Source organism: Epinephelus moara, chromosome 15 (assembly GCF_006386435.1).
Source record: "Epinephelus moara isolate mb chromosome 15, YSFRI_EMoa_1.0, whole genome shotgun sequence".
Taxonomy (NCBI): domain Eukaryota; kingdom Metazoa; phylum Chordata; class Actinopteri; order Perciformes; family Serranidae; genus Epinephelus; species Epinephelus moara.
In genome coordinates this window covers 16,151,791-16,167,806 of record NC_065520.1, presented here as the reverse complement: position 1 = coordinate 16,167,806, position 16,016 = coordinate 16,151,791, and the positions used below count along the sequence as shown (strand labels likewise).

The 16,016-nt window shown below is 46.7% G+C and overlaps 1 protein-coding gene across 3 annotated transcripts in view; it reads left to right on the top strand.

Moving 5' to 3' along the window:
- Positions 1 to 15,804, top strand: part of rcan1b (regulator of calcineurin 1b) — a 17,508-nt gene extending 1,704 nt beyond the window's left edge. The window contains exons 2-10 of one of the 3 annotated variants that reach the window (XM_050063262.1): positions 12,357 to 13,106; positions 13,189 to 13,361; positions 13,464 to 13,611; positions 13,782 to 13,930; positions 14,092 to 14,237; positions 14,532 to 14,608; positions 14,732 to 14,866; positions 14,974 to 15,036; positions 15,191 to 15,804. In XM_050063262.1, coding sequence (XP_049919219.1) covers positions 12,941 to 13,106; positions 13,189 to 13,361; positions 13,464 to 13,611; positions 13,782 to 13,930; positions 14,092 to 14,237; positions 14,532 to 14,608; positions 14,732 to 14,866; positions 14,974 to 15,036; positions 15,191 to 15,297 — 1,164 coding nt within the window. In that variant the 5' untranslated portion in view covers positions 12,357 to 12,940 and the 3' untranslated portion in view covers positions 15,298 to 15,804. Of the gene's footprint in view, positions 1 to 6,037; positions 6,650 to 8,143; positions 8,318 to 8,395; positions 8,556 to 8,734; positions 10,605 to 12,356; positions 13,107 to 13,188; positions 13,362 to 13,463; positions 13,612 to 13,781; positions 13,931 to 14,091; positions 14,238 to 14,531; positions 14,609 to 14,731; positions 14,867 to 14,973; positions 15,037 to 15,190 lie in introns of those variants that run through there. The other 2 variants (XM_050063265.1, XM_050063264.1) reach the window with 2 other exon arrangements.
- Positions 15,805 to 16,016: the final 212 nt, after the last annotated feature.

Here is a 16,016-nt window from a genome sequence, read left to right as displayed (position 1 = left end):
ATATCTCCAATGAATCTGGGGCGCCGTCAGCCTCCATTAGGTGGAGTTGTGTTGCTACCTCCTCTCTCCTTGGATCTCTGCAAGTGTTGTGAGGACTCTAAAACTTCACCTGAGCCTCCCTTGGCATATGGGTGAGTAAATAATGGCTGAATTTTCATTTTTGGGTGCACTATCCCTTTAAGCTGGCTCAGGCTCTGTTAAATTTAACAATATGTTAACGTGACAAGGCAAGCTAATCCCTAACGCACAGATGGCTGTCAGAGATGAGAGGTAATACCACGTTATCCCGTCAGAGGTGTAACAAGTGGTGTATTGAACATGCTTTCTTTAATGTGGAGAAGTTAATGCACATTATGAGTTGTAGCGAGGAGCTGATCACTGGCAGTAGACCTGATTGTAGAAAACAAGCGTTGAACACTCATGCAAATGATGACTTAGACACAGACACACCCTGGTCACACAGCTGGTAGTGATTAGATAGTCACCGTTTGTTGTTGCTCATTGTTTGAAAGAGGATAAGCGCAGCGTTAGGTACTATTGCCATTGGAAAACACATTCCAGTTTGGCGCTGGAAGACGCGCCCATAATCCAGAATAAGGTGAAAATAAAATGATGAATTCCATGGCATAGCTTAAGAAAGGTCACCATCATAATCAGGGTGAAACTGTGGCAACATCCTGGAGGGACTAACAGTCCTGATCCCAACTGCTGATAAACACTCAGGCAGTTTACTAACCACATGCACACACGGTGCAGCGAGATGAACCATTGCTTGTCGGTGTGCCATAGGGGTTTGCTGACGCTGATGGAAAAGGAAAAACAACAGAGCAGAGGGGGCAAAGGGCATCTGGTGCAAAAATGTTTGTTTTTTCCTTTCCTCCATGATCCTGCTGTTTTTCCACGGGGCGTCTGCAAGGATCTGACGGTCAGCTGACAGATCATATGACTAATATTCCACTAAGGGTGTGTGAATGTTTTATGAGTTCTTGAGAACACTGTTTTGATTGTGTTTAATGATGAGAAGGAAGGAATCATTTACACACAGGAAGACAGTAAGAGCTTCCATTGTTCTTCATCGACACACAGGATATGATTGTCAGCCCGACCGTCCGCTATTGACCAATCAGCGGACTGCAGTGTTCCCAGCTGCACCTCTTAGAACCAGATCTGTGTGCTAGGTACCCCAACAGAAGGGTGGCCACAAATGGGGACAGTATGGAACGGTTCCATTGCATCCACAACTTTTCACAGTGGAAACGGGAAAGAAAGCGTACCGAACTGAACTGTGCAGTGTCGCTAAGAGGTCGCATTAACAGATTATTTTGTGGCGTTGACTGAATTCTTTTATTAACGATGGAAAGATCTGAAGGCCGTCCAGCTATTTTCTTGTGCATATTAATTAGCTGTTGTGTAGTGTTGTCTTAGACGTCACGCACACGACCTTGTTATCTAGCTGGCGTTTGTCGGCTATAACTCGACATATCACTGCAAAATGTTGCGGCAGCTGTGTCTAAAAATTTCTACAAGTGAGGAAGCAGAATATTTGAAGTTGAAATTCATAAGCATTTTTTAAGCACTTGAAGATCCAATCATCACTAAATCCTGTTCCACGCAGGAGATTATGATTTAGGTGACTGATTCACGACGTCAACTTGTGCGAGAAAGTATTCCACTTTAAAGGGGAACTAATGTTTTCTTCAACCTGGGCCCTATTTTCCGATCTACTTTTGTCTAAATGAGTGATAGGCTGTTCAATATGTGACACTTCTCCAGTATGAAGCTAGGGCTGACCTGCCTGCAGCCCGTGAGCGCGCGCTATATTAAATAATAGGGCACTCAGACAGCGTCAAACAACGTCAAAATACGTCCACTAAAAGTGCATTTTTTTCACACAGATAGGCTCGGATTGTTAGTATAATTATCTGACAACATAACGGAAAGGAGAAATGAACGTCTGTGTTTACCTTTAGCTGGATTCAGACATGTTCCTCTGCCTGTTGCTGCTCCCTCTCTCTCCTCGTCCGCTCTTCAGTTTCAATGAGCTCTGCGTCCATGTACGTCCGTGTACTCCGTGTTCAAATAAATACGGGCGGTCATCAAATTCAGATGGCTCATCCAGATCCAGTTGGTCAAAATCGGGTAAAAATTCGGCCCTGTTATTTGATATAGCGCGCTCACGGGCTGCAGGCAGGTCAGCCCTAGCTTTGTACTGGAGAAATGTCACATATTGAACATCCTATCACTCATTTAGACAAAAGTAGATCAGAAAATAGGGCCCAGGTTGAAAAACACACTAGTTCCCCTTTAAATGTTGCTGGTAGCTGGCGACGACAGTCTTTGAACAGCAGTGAGTTAAACATTTCTCGGGTAGAGCGGAGAATAGATTCAATTCAGTTCCAGCAAATTCTGGAAGCAAACATCACATTATCTGTAATAGAGCTGAAGATGAAGAGAGGATGGCTTCTACAACAGGACAATGATTCTAAACACACCTTGAAATCCACAATGGACCACCTCAAGTGGAGCCAGCTGAAGGTTTTGCTGTGGCCCTCACAGCCCCCTGACCTAAATATCATTAAAAATCTGTGGGTAGACCACAAGAAAGCAGTGCAAGGTCCAAGAATCTTGCATAACTGGAAGCTTTTTGCATGAAGAATGGGTGACAACCCCTCAAACAGGAATTAAAAGACCCTTAGCTGGATACAGAAAGTGTTTAGAAGCTGTGATACTTGCCAAAGGAGCGCTACTTGGCCCTTTATGTTTTTTGCTATTTTGAAACTGTAAAACATTGAAATAAGTAAGTAACCTTACTTGGGGGTTGGTACCACATAGCATCTAGCAACTAGCTAACGAACACAAGCAAATGTTCCCAAAGTGCTTATATTGCTCTACGATCCTCAGAGTGTAACAAGCATCAGCTATGACGGGTTACATTATTCATTTATATTTTGATCCTCATCTGGTGATTCAACACCTGCAACGGGAGGGAGAGAGAGCGGACTGAGAGGAAGAGGAGGAGCGACAGTCAAGACCACGACGTTAACATACCTGTCGAGAAGAAAGCAGGCAACTTCAACGTCCCTTTTAAAAACCTTCTCCGTCAGCAGCTCTCCACCTGGGAAAGGCTACCCCGATGTTGACCCTCGTTTTTTGAATCCGCTGGTCACATTGCTGTTTTGATTCCCTGTTGCGCTGTCTTGGCGACAAGNAAGCAGGCAACTTCAGCGTCCCTTTTAAAAACCTTCTCCGTCAGCAGCTCTCCACCGTCCCTTTTAAAAACCTTCTCCGTCAGCAGCTCTCCACCTGGGAAAGGCTACCCCGATGGTGACCCTCGTTTTTTGAATCCGCTGGTCACATTGCTGTTTTGATTCCCTGTTGCGCTGTCTTGGCGACGAGGATGCCGCATATGCATGATCCTACGTTATGCTCAAAGAGTGGGAGTTTGTTATGCTGCAGTAGTGCCGGGGTAGAAGCGAAGCGCTTCTGGCTCCTCTCCTTCGGCTTCTCAGTCACGCAGCGCTGGCCTGGCTCTCAACGAAATGTCCCTTGCTGGGGGATGTATTTTGAAGATGGCGGAACGACTTACCTGCACAAATCCGAAATTCTCCTCCTTACGAGAATAAGTCAGATTATTGGTGGAGGCAATAGTACACCAATATTTATGAATGCAGACATTGATTTTTGCCAATAAACAACTGAAAATGCGACACAGTGTCCCTTTAAAATATTGAAGAAGTGTGTCATCTTTAACTTTCTGCCTTGTGGAAATCGGTTCGTCTTTTTCTTGCTTTGACCAGTTAGTAATAAAAACGTAAAGCAGTGAAAGTCTGAGAATATAATCAAGACGTGATTTTACAGGGATGAAGCGGAATGTATTTTCCAGTTTGTTGTGCAAGTTAAAGCCCAACTGGAGCAGAAAACGTTCTAAAAACAGCATTAATGATGCAGCATGGAAGAACAGATTTAGGTCAGGGAAAACTCCGATGTAGGTCTGGAAAGTCATGGACTTCCAACGGGACACACTCCCAGTGGCAGCTGTGGATGAGATCATCAAAATTTGAGGTAATCATATTCAAATCTTGTTCCAGTTATTACTTTGATGCAAAACTACGCAAAGCATCTAGACTATACATGTGTGACTGGCATTCTTACACAACAGGATAAGCAAGTTGGACATGGATCGATGGACGAGAAACACCAGCTTCACACAAACAAGTTTTATGCCAAATGGAAAATGTGAGCAGTTTTGTTGTGTTGGACGAGCAGTGACTCAGAGTCCGTGTAACTCCGTGGAAGAGTGAGAGATACACTTGTGTTGTTCTGAAAGTGTTCGAGCTGGAAAAAGGGAGCGATGTGTCATTGTGCTCCGGGACTTTTCTTCCTGCTCAGATGTGGAATTTTGTGAAGGCCACAGGGAAACAGCATGTCAGTGGAGTCTGGCTTCCGTTACTTGATGCCCGTCTGGCTGAAAGTGGATTTTGTCGCAGGGCAGAAGCGTGTAGAGCCGGGGCTGTAAAAATAAGGATGTGTCACTGGAATTTGACCTGAGGGAACTGGAATCCACCTAAAAGTAAAAAGAGTCTCAGTGGTTATAGAAATGGAAACGGAGAGAGCTTTGGAAGCTTTGTGTGTCGTTAAAAATAGTTCAGTTATACAGATTATTTGGAAACATAATTGAGCGATGTAACTTCCTCCTCAGCTTTGGAAAGGTGGACATGATGCAATAAAACAGTAACAGCTGGCGAGTAACGCAGCACTGTGTCCAGTGTTTTTTTGAGCGTGTGCACACCTGCCTGTCTGTCCAGTGAGGGAATGGAAAAAATGGGAAGATGAAACAAAAACATAGGGGTGGAAAACTGCGGCGCTGAGTGTGTACACTCTCACACGGCGGCCACAGCGGGGTGAGGTCTGGAGATGATTAGCACCTACACACACACACTCACACGGTAATGTTTAACATCAACAAACAACACGTAACATAAGAGCATCGGTTTCACTGTCGGGGAGGCGCGCTGACATTACGCCACTTCATTTTCCACACGCACATTTTCCATCCGGCGCAGACACGTTACATGAACACCTACACTTAGTGGGCCTCAGTGTGTTGACATGTTAATCTAATAGTTTATGATGGGCACGTTCCAACCAGACCATCAGCCGTGTCACCTCTTCTCTCGAACCAACAAGTGTCCGTGTACTCACACACACACACAGGCACACACAGGTGCAAATGTTCAGGAACTAGCTGCACAGTCTGGTCTTGTTTTTCCAACTGCTGGCTGCGCACACACTCACACACTTCCCCTCTGCTTCAAGCTCTCTGCTATTAATACCTCATAAAAGCGTGTTATCAAACTGCATACTTTCCATGAGCACCACCTCTCCCCACCTCTTGCGTTTCATCCCTTCATCCCTCCATCCTGCATTCTTCCCACCCGTCATGTCTCTCGTTCTCTTTTCGCTCTTTTATTCTATTCCTGCCTTTCTCCTCTGCTTGTCTGTCAGCTGTCCTCTCTCTCTCTCTCTCTCTCTCTCTCTCTCTCGCTCAGATTCATCCACATGAGCCATCTTGCTTCATGCCCTCAGCTGAGTCTTTGGTATGTGTGTGAAATCAAGAGGTGAAAGGCGCATTGTCGCATATTTTCCACTCAACAAAGGATTATTGTCCGCAGTTAAATGCAACAAAAAGCAAATTCATGCGTCAGTTGGCTCAGCAGTGATGTCATTATTTTCCAGTCTCTCTCTCTGCACACACACACGCGCACGCACACACACGCACGCACACACATTGCCCTTCTTTCTGTCTGATTAGTCAGCATTGGCTTGTATCTGTCGGCAGAAGGATAGGCAGAAAGAAAAAAAAAAAACAGGCCGTCCCTCCCTCTTCCACAGGCGATTGGCCTGCAGTGAATGAACAAATGAATGAGACCAGGCTGAGGAGAGGGAGGGGATTGTGGGTAATGCGTCATCGGCTGGCAGGGGCTCATTTAAGCGGCTGTGGAGCAGTGGGAGAGAGAGGGCGAGAGAGTGAGCTCAGAAGAGGCTGAATGACATTTTCGGCTCTCCACATCCAAATCTCTGGAAAATTCCTTCACTTGTCAGGCTGCTGCAGAGCTCACACAGGCTGCCAATGACACACTGGACACAGTGCTGAACGCTACATGTTAGATTTTGGATTTTAGTTGGACGTGTTGCGGCAGGAGACCCAGACCAGATAACCTTGGAATGTGGGTCACGAGGCTACGCGTTGACCGAGGTGACGTGAATGTAGCGTAGTGTCTTCTAAGATTGTGGACTAGTTCAGTGTGAAGACAGAAAAGGCAGAACATCCACGTGTAAGAGGTCGGTGCTGGGGGAAAAAAGCGCACCTGTTTCCTGTTAAGGAGCATCTTTTACTTCCTTCTCGTCTGTCACCCTGGGGAAGGCAACGCTCCTCCGATCTCCCCGATTTCCCCCTTCCTCTCCATCATCATCGGCACCGTTGCAGACTGTTTCAGCGTCCCGCTGCACCCTGACCTCAGGTATCAGGTGGAAAAGGTTCCGCCTCCCCGGATTGCCCATCATGCACATCAAGACCACCAAGTGTAACCGCTTCTGCCTGGCCGCCTCGGTGACCAACCAGGAAGTGTTCAACTCTTCCATTGCACAGGTAGGAAAGTGCCCTACTTCAAGTGCTCCTTTTAAATCTATTAAAACTAATGTTGCACTAATTCTCTGAAGACGACTCTAAATATTTTCGGATTGAAGCCACCAGTCTCTACTGGTTGGGCCTGAAGCTACATATTTCTTTACCGATGAATCTATCAGTAGGATTTGATTTAACCGGCACTCCCGATTTCACAAGTAGTGGCCAGTTTTCTCGCCGTGAGGAGCACAGCCTGTAAGAGCACTCTGTCGTCTAAGGCTCTGACTGTGATGATGTCATAGTGATATCATCTGGGTCTTGGCTCGGGCTTGGAGACTGTAGGTTTCTAGAACTACACCTCCAAAGATGTTGGAAGGGAAAAGATGTGTAGGGGTTGCGTTATGGAAAATGTAGGATCCGACATTTTTAGGAACCAAACCCATACTGGAGGGTCTTCATAACATTGACAGTTACAGTAGTGATGGCCAAATGAAGCTTCATGAGCTTCAAGTTGTATTTGCTGAACCCACTAGATGGCGCTCTTGGTGTAATGATAAAGGCTCAAGGGATGGCAATGCAGTTTGGTTTCAACTAGCAATGGCCAAGTTTTCCTTGAAAGGCCCTGACACACCAAGCTGACGGTCGGCCATTGGTCAAAGTTGGGCCATTGGGAGTTATCATTTCAGTGAAGAGAACTTGGCACAACAGGACAAGAGGACATACTCGTGTCCAAAGTGGTCCTTGTGTTGTGTTCACATCGGCTCGGTAAAGCCCGTCTGTCCTTTTGCTCTTTTGTCTTTAAGCTGCGTTTAAAGAACGTGTACACATGTACCGAATCAGAACACTCCACACAATAGGCAGGTAATTGGGTTTACAATTTACAAAGACATGTTCTTTAATGTCCGAGTATTGTTTATTTCCCTGGAGACCCCACAGAGAACCCTCTAGAGGATTCCGGGAAGGGAAATGTTTATCAGCATGTGGGGTCAGGTTGACGTGTCTTGAGTGTTGTGGGTGATAATAAGCGACTGGAAGACCTCCTCGGGCAAAGCTGAGTACTCCATATTCCTTTGACTTCATCATGACTCACAGCACAAGTCCACAGCCAGTGATTGCTCTTGTGCTGCATTGCAGTCCGCTGGGTAAAACACAGTATTGTTCACTTGCCAATACAGAGTCTGATCCAATATGTCTTTTCAGTGTGTGTCAGGTTCGTTGTTCTCTCTTGGTTTGCCTCTGTAACAACAGTTGGTCAAGTAAAGTTGAGGCCATAGCTGACACTCAGACACACACACAGTCTGCAGGCTCTCGAATCAAGAGGACAGATATGGTGTATGCTAATAGAGGCTATTTTTATCACTTTTATTCATAGCGACTTGAGATCTCATAACTGTATTCATGGCTGCCTCTGGCTCACAGCGTTTAATATTTTTAGATAAGAAGGGACAGAAGAGCGGAGTGATGAAGCTCAGTCTCCTCCCCCCCCCTGTTCTCACCTCTGTCCCTGTGTGTTTTCAGGCCAGTTTCGAGGCTCTGTTCCGGTCATTCGACCCGGAGGTGCAGTTCCAGTACTTCAAGTCTTTCCGGCGGGTGAGGATCAGTTTCAGCGATGCTCTGGCCGCAGCGGAGGCGAGACTCCGGCTTCACAAGACGGACTTCAACGGCAAAGAAATGAGACTGTACTTCGCTCAGGTAGCGTCTCGTTCATCTTGTTCAAATTTCTTCAGTGTGTTTTGACCTGCTCACTCACACGTGCCCTTGTGTGCACAGTCTGTCCACATAGGCAGTCCTCGGCTGGAGCCGCCCAAACCGGACAAACAGTTCCTGATCTCGCCGCCTGCCTCCCCTCCAGTCGGCTGGGAACAGTCCCAGGACGCCACGCCAGTCATCAACTACGACCTGCTGTGTGCCATCTCAAAGCTCGGACCAGGTACAGTGTGTCGCCTCATCATTGAAACTTGCTGAGCGTAGCTAATGCATGACAAAGAAACAGTACGTTCTTAAAGTGTGCGCTCTCTGCAGTCTGCTGGCCGCTCCTAACTGAGCTCAGACTTCCTAGACTTAACCTCAGTGACTTTCATCTGATCGTTCTTCTGTGTGATTCCCCAGGAGACAAGTACGAGCTCCACACCGCCACGCCCACCACCCCCAGCGTGGTCGTCCACGTCTGCGAGGACGAGCAGGGCGACAGCTCGGCCCCCGACGACAGCGACCAAGACGAGAAGCCTCGCCCGCTGCGACCGAAGATCATCCAGACGCGACGCCCCGACTTCGCGCCCAGAGTGGAGCAATGAGCGACACGCCAGTGTGAAGATCGTAACATTTCATCCTGAAGTGATTGAGCTCAACACGCTCTCAGAGCTTTAAAGAAGGTTTGAGGACTTTGGGAAGCCGCCCGCGGGTGCTGCCATGTCCCGTATCGGAGAGAGAAAACCTAGTGTCGAATGCTGCATTCATGTCCCATGGGAAAGATGGGAGAAAAGAATGTCCTAATGGGGAATACTGTTCAGTTTAGCCATCAGATGATATGTACTGCTTGTGAATCTGAGGTTTGGAGACGGAACTGAAGAAAACATTAGTTGTGAAATATAGAAAATAATTTACTCATGTTTTGATCATAGTGTAAAATGACCTTGGTTTGTTTGATATTTTGCAACAAAAAAAGCCCTAAAATGTACCATAACTGAGTTTGTGTTTGTGAGATGAAGCTGGTCAGGTGCAAATAAAGTCTGTACAAGAGCATTAAAGTGAATGTTGGTTATTCCCACATGACATGAATGCAGCATCACTGTTCTGGTGGAGCTCAGTCGACAGACACGAGGGGAACTTGATTTCTTTTAAACTACTTAATGACTGTTGATTTTTTGCTTGGGTGCTACATGTGTATGTCAGTCAGCTGCAGGGGTCAACATGTGCTCTCTGACGTATGAGGCCATGTTTGATGTCACAGCTTCATGTGCAGTTTCGTGGTGGATTTGTCAAGTCAAAGCTCGCCTTTCTCACGTTTCCAGTCAGGCCCCACACGAGGAGTGTGAGCCGAAGTGTTGTCCCTCTGATGACTTGTCCAAGTGTTGTTTGGGGATTATTTTAGCGTCTCTCTGTGTGCTAAATTACAATGGCTTTATTCTTGAATGCAAAACACGCTCACACATCCAGCCTTTGTTAATCTGAGGCTTCCAACTTCATCGACCATGGTGTATTGTCAGTGAAAAGAAAAGGATAAAACAAAACAGGGCCAAGTCTATAAACTTTGAGTTGAGCCTGTTCACACACTCTGCATGTATAGGAACATTTTCTTTTGCTGTTGTCAGTGTCTCGGCTTGAAGAAGCTGTAATGTTTGAGCTATTGGCAGCAACCTTATAGTGGGTGAGATAATACTAGTGATGGCCAAATGAAGCTTCATGAGCCATTGTCTTTATTTTTTGGGTCCACTCTGGCACTCTTTGTTCAACAAAGGGTTGAAACCAAACTGCATTGCCATCCCTTGAGCCTTTTTCATTACACAAAGAGCGCCATCTGGTGGGTTCAGCAAATACAACTGGTGGTTCGTGAAGCTTCGTTTGGCCATCACTGGATAATACACATGTAAACCCTGTTTATGTAGATAGAGCATCTTCTGTTCCACTTATTACCACATCTGTTCTGTGTCATGTAGTAATGCTGCTTTTAACTAGTTGGATAAAGGTCATTGATCATGTTATTTCTAGTTATCAGTTGCTCCAGGCTTGTATTGTAGTTGTGAAGAAGCAATGTTTGTGTTTTCTCGTGAAGGATATTCTTTCAGGGCGATGAGAGAATGTAGCACTGTGAAGCGCACGACGCACTGCCAGCAAGTCGGCCAGCTCGTCTGGAGGTTGCATAAGGCTCTGTCACTTCAGATCCTTTTTTTACTACTGCTGTCTGAAGCTCGTTTATCTTGAAAACAAGTCCTGAACATGATTGATTTGCCATGAAATAAAGAATTGACCGTTCAAATCCGCACGTCTCTTTGAGGTTTGTTCAGTTCATAGAACACCAGGTACTCTCAGGCAAGCTCTCTCACTTCTCTCTCAAAACAGCAGAGGGCGCCGGCGCAGCTTCACACACAGGTTCACCATCTTTACTGCAATCTACTTTGTTGAACTGTTAAGGTGTTGTATGTTTCTCCCATGGTGCCTGAAAGCATCACGGGTGAGTGAGAGGGTGTCCCTGTGGATGCACATGTGGTACTGTCTAATGTTTCTGGAAAACGATCTGCTCCACCTAAATGACACATACCTCTCACTGCTGTGCTGGATCTCAGGAGGCCGTCACACTCATTTGTGTTTCTTTTGGCGTGCCGTATTAAAATAAATACAGGTCATAATGCCACACCGTAAACCACATTGTACCCAAACTGCACTCCAAATGCTTCCTGCACTTTGAATTCCCCACTGTGGATAAGTGAGACTTGTGCCACGTGCCTCCTGGTGTCTGATTCCCACATGCATGCTGCCAGCTAAGCACAATGTGGAGGTCCCATGGAGTTTGGCTGCATGTGAGATGGACTCTGGGGCGTTCAGGCACCTGGCTCTTTAGCCAACCTGGGAAGTAAAAGTGAAAGTCTCTAGTTTTGTGCTCTGCTAGTGTCCTTGTCACTACTAGCAGCATGAGGCGGTACCTGCAGCCCAATCAGGTTGCACAGGTAGTCCAGCTCCTCCAGGATGTCACACCCATATGTGAAGGTTTGCTGTGTCTCCCAGCATCAGGACCGGTATCTGCTCCTTTGTGTGAGGAGGAACAGGAGGAGCACTGCCAGAGCCCTACAACATGACCTCCAGCAGGCTACTGGTGTGCATGTTTCTGACCACACTGTCAGACTCCATGAGGGTGGCATGAGGCCCCGACGTCCTCTAGTGGGACCTGTGCTCACAGCCCAGCACCGTGCAGCTTGATTGGCATTCGCCAATAGAACTGGCAGGTCTGCCATTGGCGCCCCGTTCTCTCCACAGATGAGAGCAGGGTCACACTGAGCACATGTGACAGGCGTGAAAGAGTCTGGAGACGCCATGGTGACAGCATCCAGCATGACCGGTTTGGCGGTGGGTCAGTGATGGTCTGGGGAGGCAGATCATTGGAGGGTCACACAGACGTCAGATGTCAGAGCCAACGGTACCCTGACTGCTGTTAGGCACCAGGATGAAATCCTCAGAGCGACTGTCAGACCTCGTGTTGGTGCAGTGGGCCCTGGGTTCCTCCTGGTGCAGGACAATGCCCAGCCTCATGTGGCCAGAGTGTGTAGGCAGTTCCTGGATGATGAAGGCGCTGATGCCATTGACTCATTCCCCTGACCTTAATCCAATTGAGCACCTATGAGACGCTATGTATCGGTGCATCCGACGCCTCCAAGTACCACCACAGACGGTCCAGGAGCTCCCTGATATTGTGATCCAGGTCTGGGAGGAGATCCCCCAGGACACCATCTGCCAACTGCCAATAAAATGTACATTAGTAAAGATTTCCAACTTGAATAATTTGTTCATCAAGATCTGATTTATGATTTAGGGGTTGCATGGGTGCCATTCTTTTAATCTGTGCAGCACTTTAGACTTGATTTTTGGGTTATTAATCTCAGTCTAGATAAGATATCAGATAAATGTAGTATGAAGCAGCAGAAAATGAAAATACTCAAGTAAAATGCAAGAATAATCCGTTAATTACATGATATCATTTTTGAGTGTACTTGCGTTGTGATACTGACATTTCCCACAGCACCTGAAGGCGGCATCTGGTGCAGTTGAGATTTACAGGGCTGTAATGGGAGAGGTGACGAGACAGGAGGACACCCCATGTATCTGAGCAGCTCTGTGAGTATTTTCCCCATGCTGAACTCAACCGGAGGAGCTTATATCCGCTTTTAAAACGTTGCCAGCTGAGGTGAGCACAATTATTGTTATTATTATTACGAATGTTTCCAAGGTAGTTTGGACAGCAACAGTTCTTGCTTTGAATACAAATGTGGTTGGTTTCTATTGTCACTATTTATGATAGAGAATACAAATGTGCATATAGCAGCATGGGCAGAGGATGAGACAGTGGGCCCCTGGGCACAGATATGCAAAGGGGCCCCACCACCTCTCCTACACAGGAGTGGGACACACAGACTTTGTGTTGCTTTTGCATTTCTTCGAGGCCCTTAGGCGTCTTTTGTGGTTTTGTGTCTCTTTGAGGTCATTTTGTTTCTTGTTTTAGTCATCGTATGTCTCCTTGTGTGCTTTGATTGTCCATGATGGCATTGACGAGTCTCTTTCTGGTCGGCACATGTTAGTTTAAGTGAAATCTTGCAAGTAAAGGCCATGGGGCCCGCTGCCACTGTGGGCCCCTGGGCCTGTGCCTGGACGGCCTGTTCAGTAAACCATCCACGAATGAGGTCTCTCTGTGCAGGAGGAGGAAGTGCCGAGATGTTCCCTCCGTGGGTGTTGCTGATGCTGCTGTGTCTTCAGTGCGGACGGCTCTGCCACGGTGAGTGTGTCGCTTTCGTTGACCACTCCGTCTCTCTGCATCATTTATTCTATTCTTTCATGCTCCACTTCTCTTTGTCCAGCCCTGCAGATGGTGCAGTCACTAAATCTTCAGGTGGAGTACGGGGAGTCGGCCATCTTGCCTTGTGACGGCTCAGCCTACCTGGAGGAGGAAGGGAGTGTCCAGTGGGAGGCAATGGGGGAGGATGTGGCTATCCTGTGGAGTGGGGAGCTACATCAGGGGGACAAATTTCAGGTTAGCATGTTGATGCAACTAATAATATATAGCAATGCATGAAATGTACATTTAAAGACAGAAGACAGAGACTTGTGATTTCCTGTCCTGTGCATCTTCCAGGACCGCGTTGAGCCGCTCTCAGAGGACAAGCTCAGGGAGGGAGACTGGTCTGTGGTCCTCCGGGACACAATGCTCAGTGACACTGACATGTACGAGTGCATTTGGCAAGGAAGGAAAACCATAGCAACAGTATGGCTCACTGTCACGGGTGAGTTTGTGGGGAGGTGCACATCTGGAAATATCTAGTTGTCAGGGCTGTTCAATTCCATCCTTCATCCTTGATTTCTTGTTCCGTTGCTAAGTAGGATTCATTTTGTGATTATCCTGATTGCAAAATCGTCTTCACATCTGCCGTCCTCTTTATCTTTCTCTCTCAAGTGCCCCATGTTAAGCGCTCAATAGTGGTGCCTGCTGGTGACTCGGTGGATCTTGCCTGCTATGTTCAGATCTCCAGAAGCCAGTCCGTCAGCGATATGCTCATCTGGTGGACCAGGAACGGCAGCACCATACTGTCAATAGAAAAAGAGGTACTGTGCCAGATGCAAGCATATTTTCATAAATCTGTTTTGGCGCACTGAAGGTTCCCTTGCTAGATGCCTTCTTTGTCAGCACAGTATACTATTGTAGCTTTGTATTCTGTCGTCAACGTATTTTCTTTTGACATCCAATCATCTCTTTTCACTTACAGGATTTGTTCTCGACCGTGGTGGTTTCTAGCCCCGAGGACGTGTCCCGAATCAGTCTAGGGTTTGATGGTAAAGAAGCATTTCATCTGTACATGAACCCGACAAAGATAAGTGACAGTGGAGAGTACCACTGTTTGTATAAAACCAGGTAAGTTCTGTGGAAGCCACCAGACTCCATTGACAGAGTTCCCCTGTAGAGTTAAACGGGATTTTTACTCTTGCGTCAAATCAACGCCATACCTTTGGCGTAGCATTCTCTGACTCCCCACTCTTACCACTCCCAAGGAAGGCCAGTGACACAATATTTCAGACGACAAAGAGAGCAGTTTATTTGACTTCGGAGTAGAGCAGTGCCCAAAACAACAAACAAAATATACTCAGCTTTGTACTACTACTTCTTCTTCTACTTCTACGACTAACCATCCTTAATGATGCGTTTTAGGGAAACTGATGAGCCCAGGTCTGGGACGCCAGAGAGTATCACATTGACTGTGCTGGAAACGGACCCTACTGATATTGGTAATCTTCATTTTGTTCATCTAAGTGCAGTAACATCTATGTTCATCAGTAGACTTATTGGCTCTGAGGATGTCATAATGATCCACAGGACAGTACAGTGTCAAACACCTCTTTTTCATGCAGTTTTTAACCATGACGAGACGACAGACGACTGGCTCAGTGCATCAGACTGGCCTACGATAGTTACAACAGAGGAGGTGACAGGTGTCACTGATCTTATACCTGTTCTCCTGGAGGAATCCACACAGCTGATGAAAGGTGAACCTCGCTCAAAGAGAAATGAATGGGATAGAAAAGGCACCGTACAAAATCGTCATGCCTGTGCCCTCACGTCTGTCCGTGCTCATTTTATGATGTTTTGATAGTGGTGACAAAGGCGCCGTCGATGGAAGCCTTCGAGGAGACGATGACATCGTTCCCAGATGAAGGTGAGCAGATGTGTACTTCACAGAAGGACAGGGTAGGGGAATCACACAACAAGATGACAAGGTTCATGTCAGAGTGTGACTCAGATGTTGGATGTCGTTACCATAGTGACTCTGTTGTTAAGATTATGCTGTGTGCTTTCCATCCATCCCCCAGAGGCATCGTCTAAGTCTCTCCCATGGGTTCGGATCGGACTCATCACCGGAGTCTTGCTGGTCACAGTGGCAGTGCTGTGCATTCTGAAAGCTCAACAGAAAATTTGACATGCGCAGCAGGAGAGATGGAGTCCAACTCGGACCATTCAGCTGAGCTACGTGCAGGACGTCGCAGCTGGGTGATCAAGGAAGAGCTTCGGCTCGAGTTGTGTAAATGACGTGCGGTCTAAGGAAGGAGTACCTGTGGGCAAACCCAACGAGTGTTAGTGTGAAAATGTTTGTCATGTCGTTGAAGACGTCCAGAAGAACACCCCAGCACTCAACTGCATCATGCCAGACACGGCTTTGTGGACTGCATTCAGGACTTGAAACGGCTTGGTGTGTCCTTTGTTTGTCCATGATGGTGTTACAGTATGTCTCTACACACAGACATACACATTGTTTATTCAATTCCAATGACATTTTGCCATTTTTCTCAGCATGAACTCAACACTTTGTGTCAATGTGTGACCATAAAACTTGTGTTTTGTACAGCGCAGGTCAGAAAACATGGAGACTTGTGTGTTGACTAGACAGCCTGTCTCTATAATGTATCAAATAAAGACTTGGCTCTTCAGCTAAGGTCGTCAAAGTCTCAAATGGCTGTTGTGTGAGAATTTCTAGCACTTACCAGGTGGAAGTCCAAGACCGGACACCAGGGCCATGGTTCACCTCTCCAGAAGGCCCACTGCTGTTTCTGTGAGGTTTTATTCATTCGTCCTCCCTGAAACATACTTGATTAGAATTATAAAAGAATTTTATTGGTGCGTAATTGGTCCCTGTTTGCT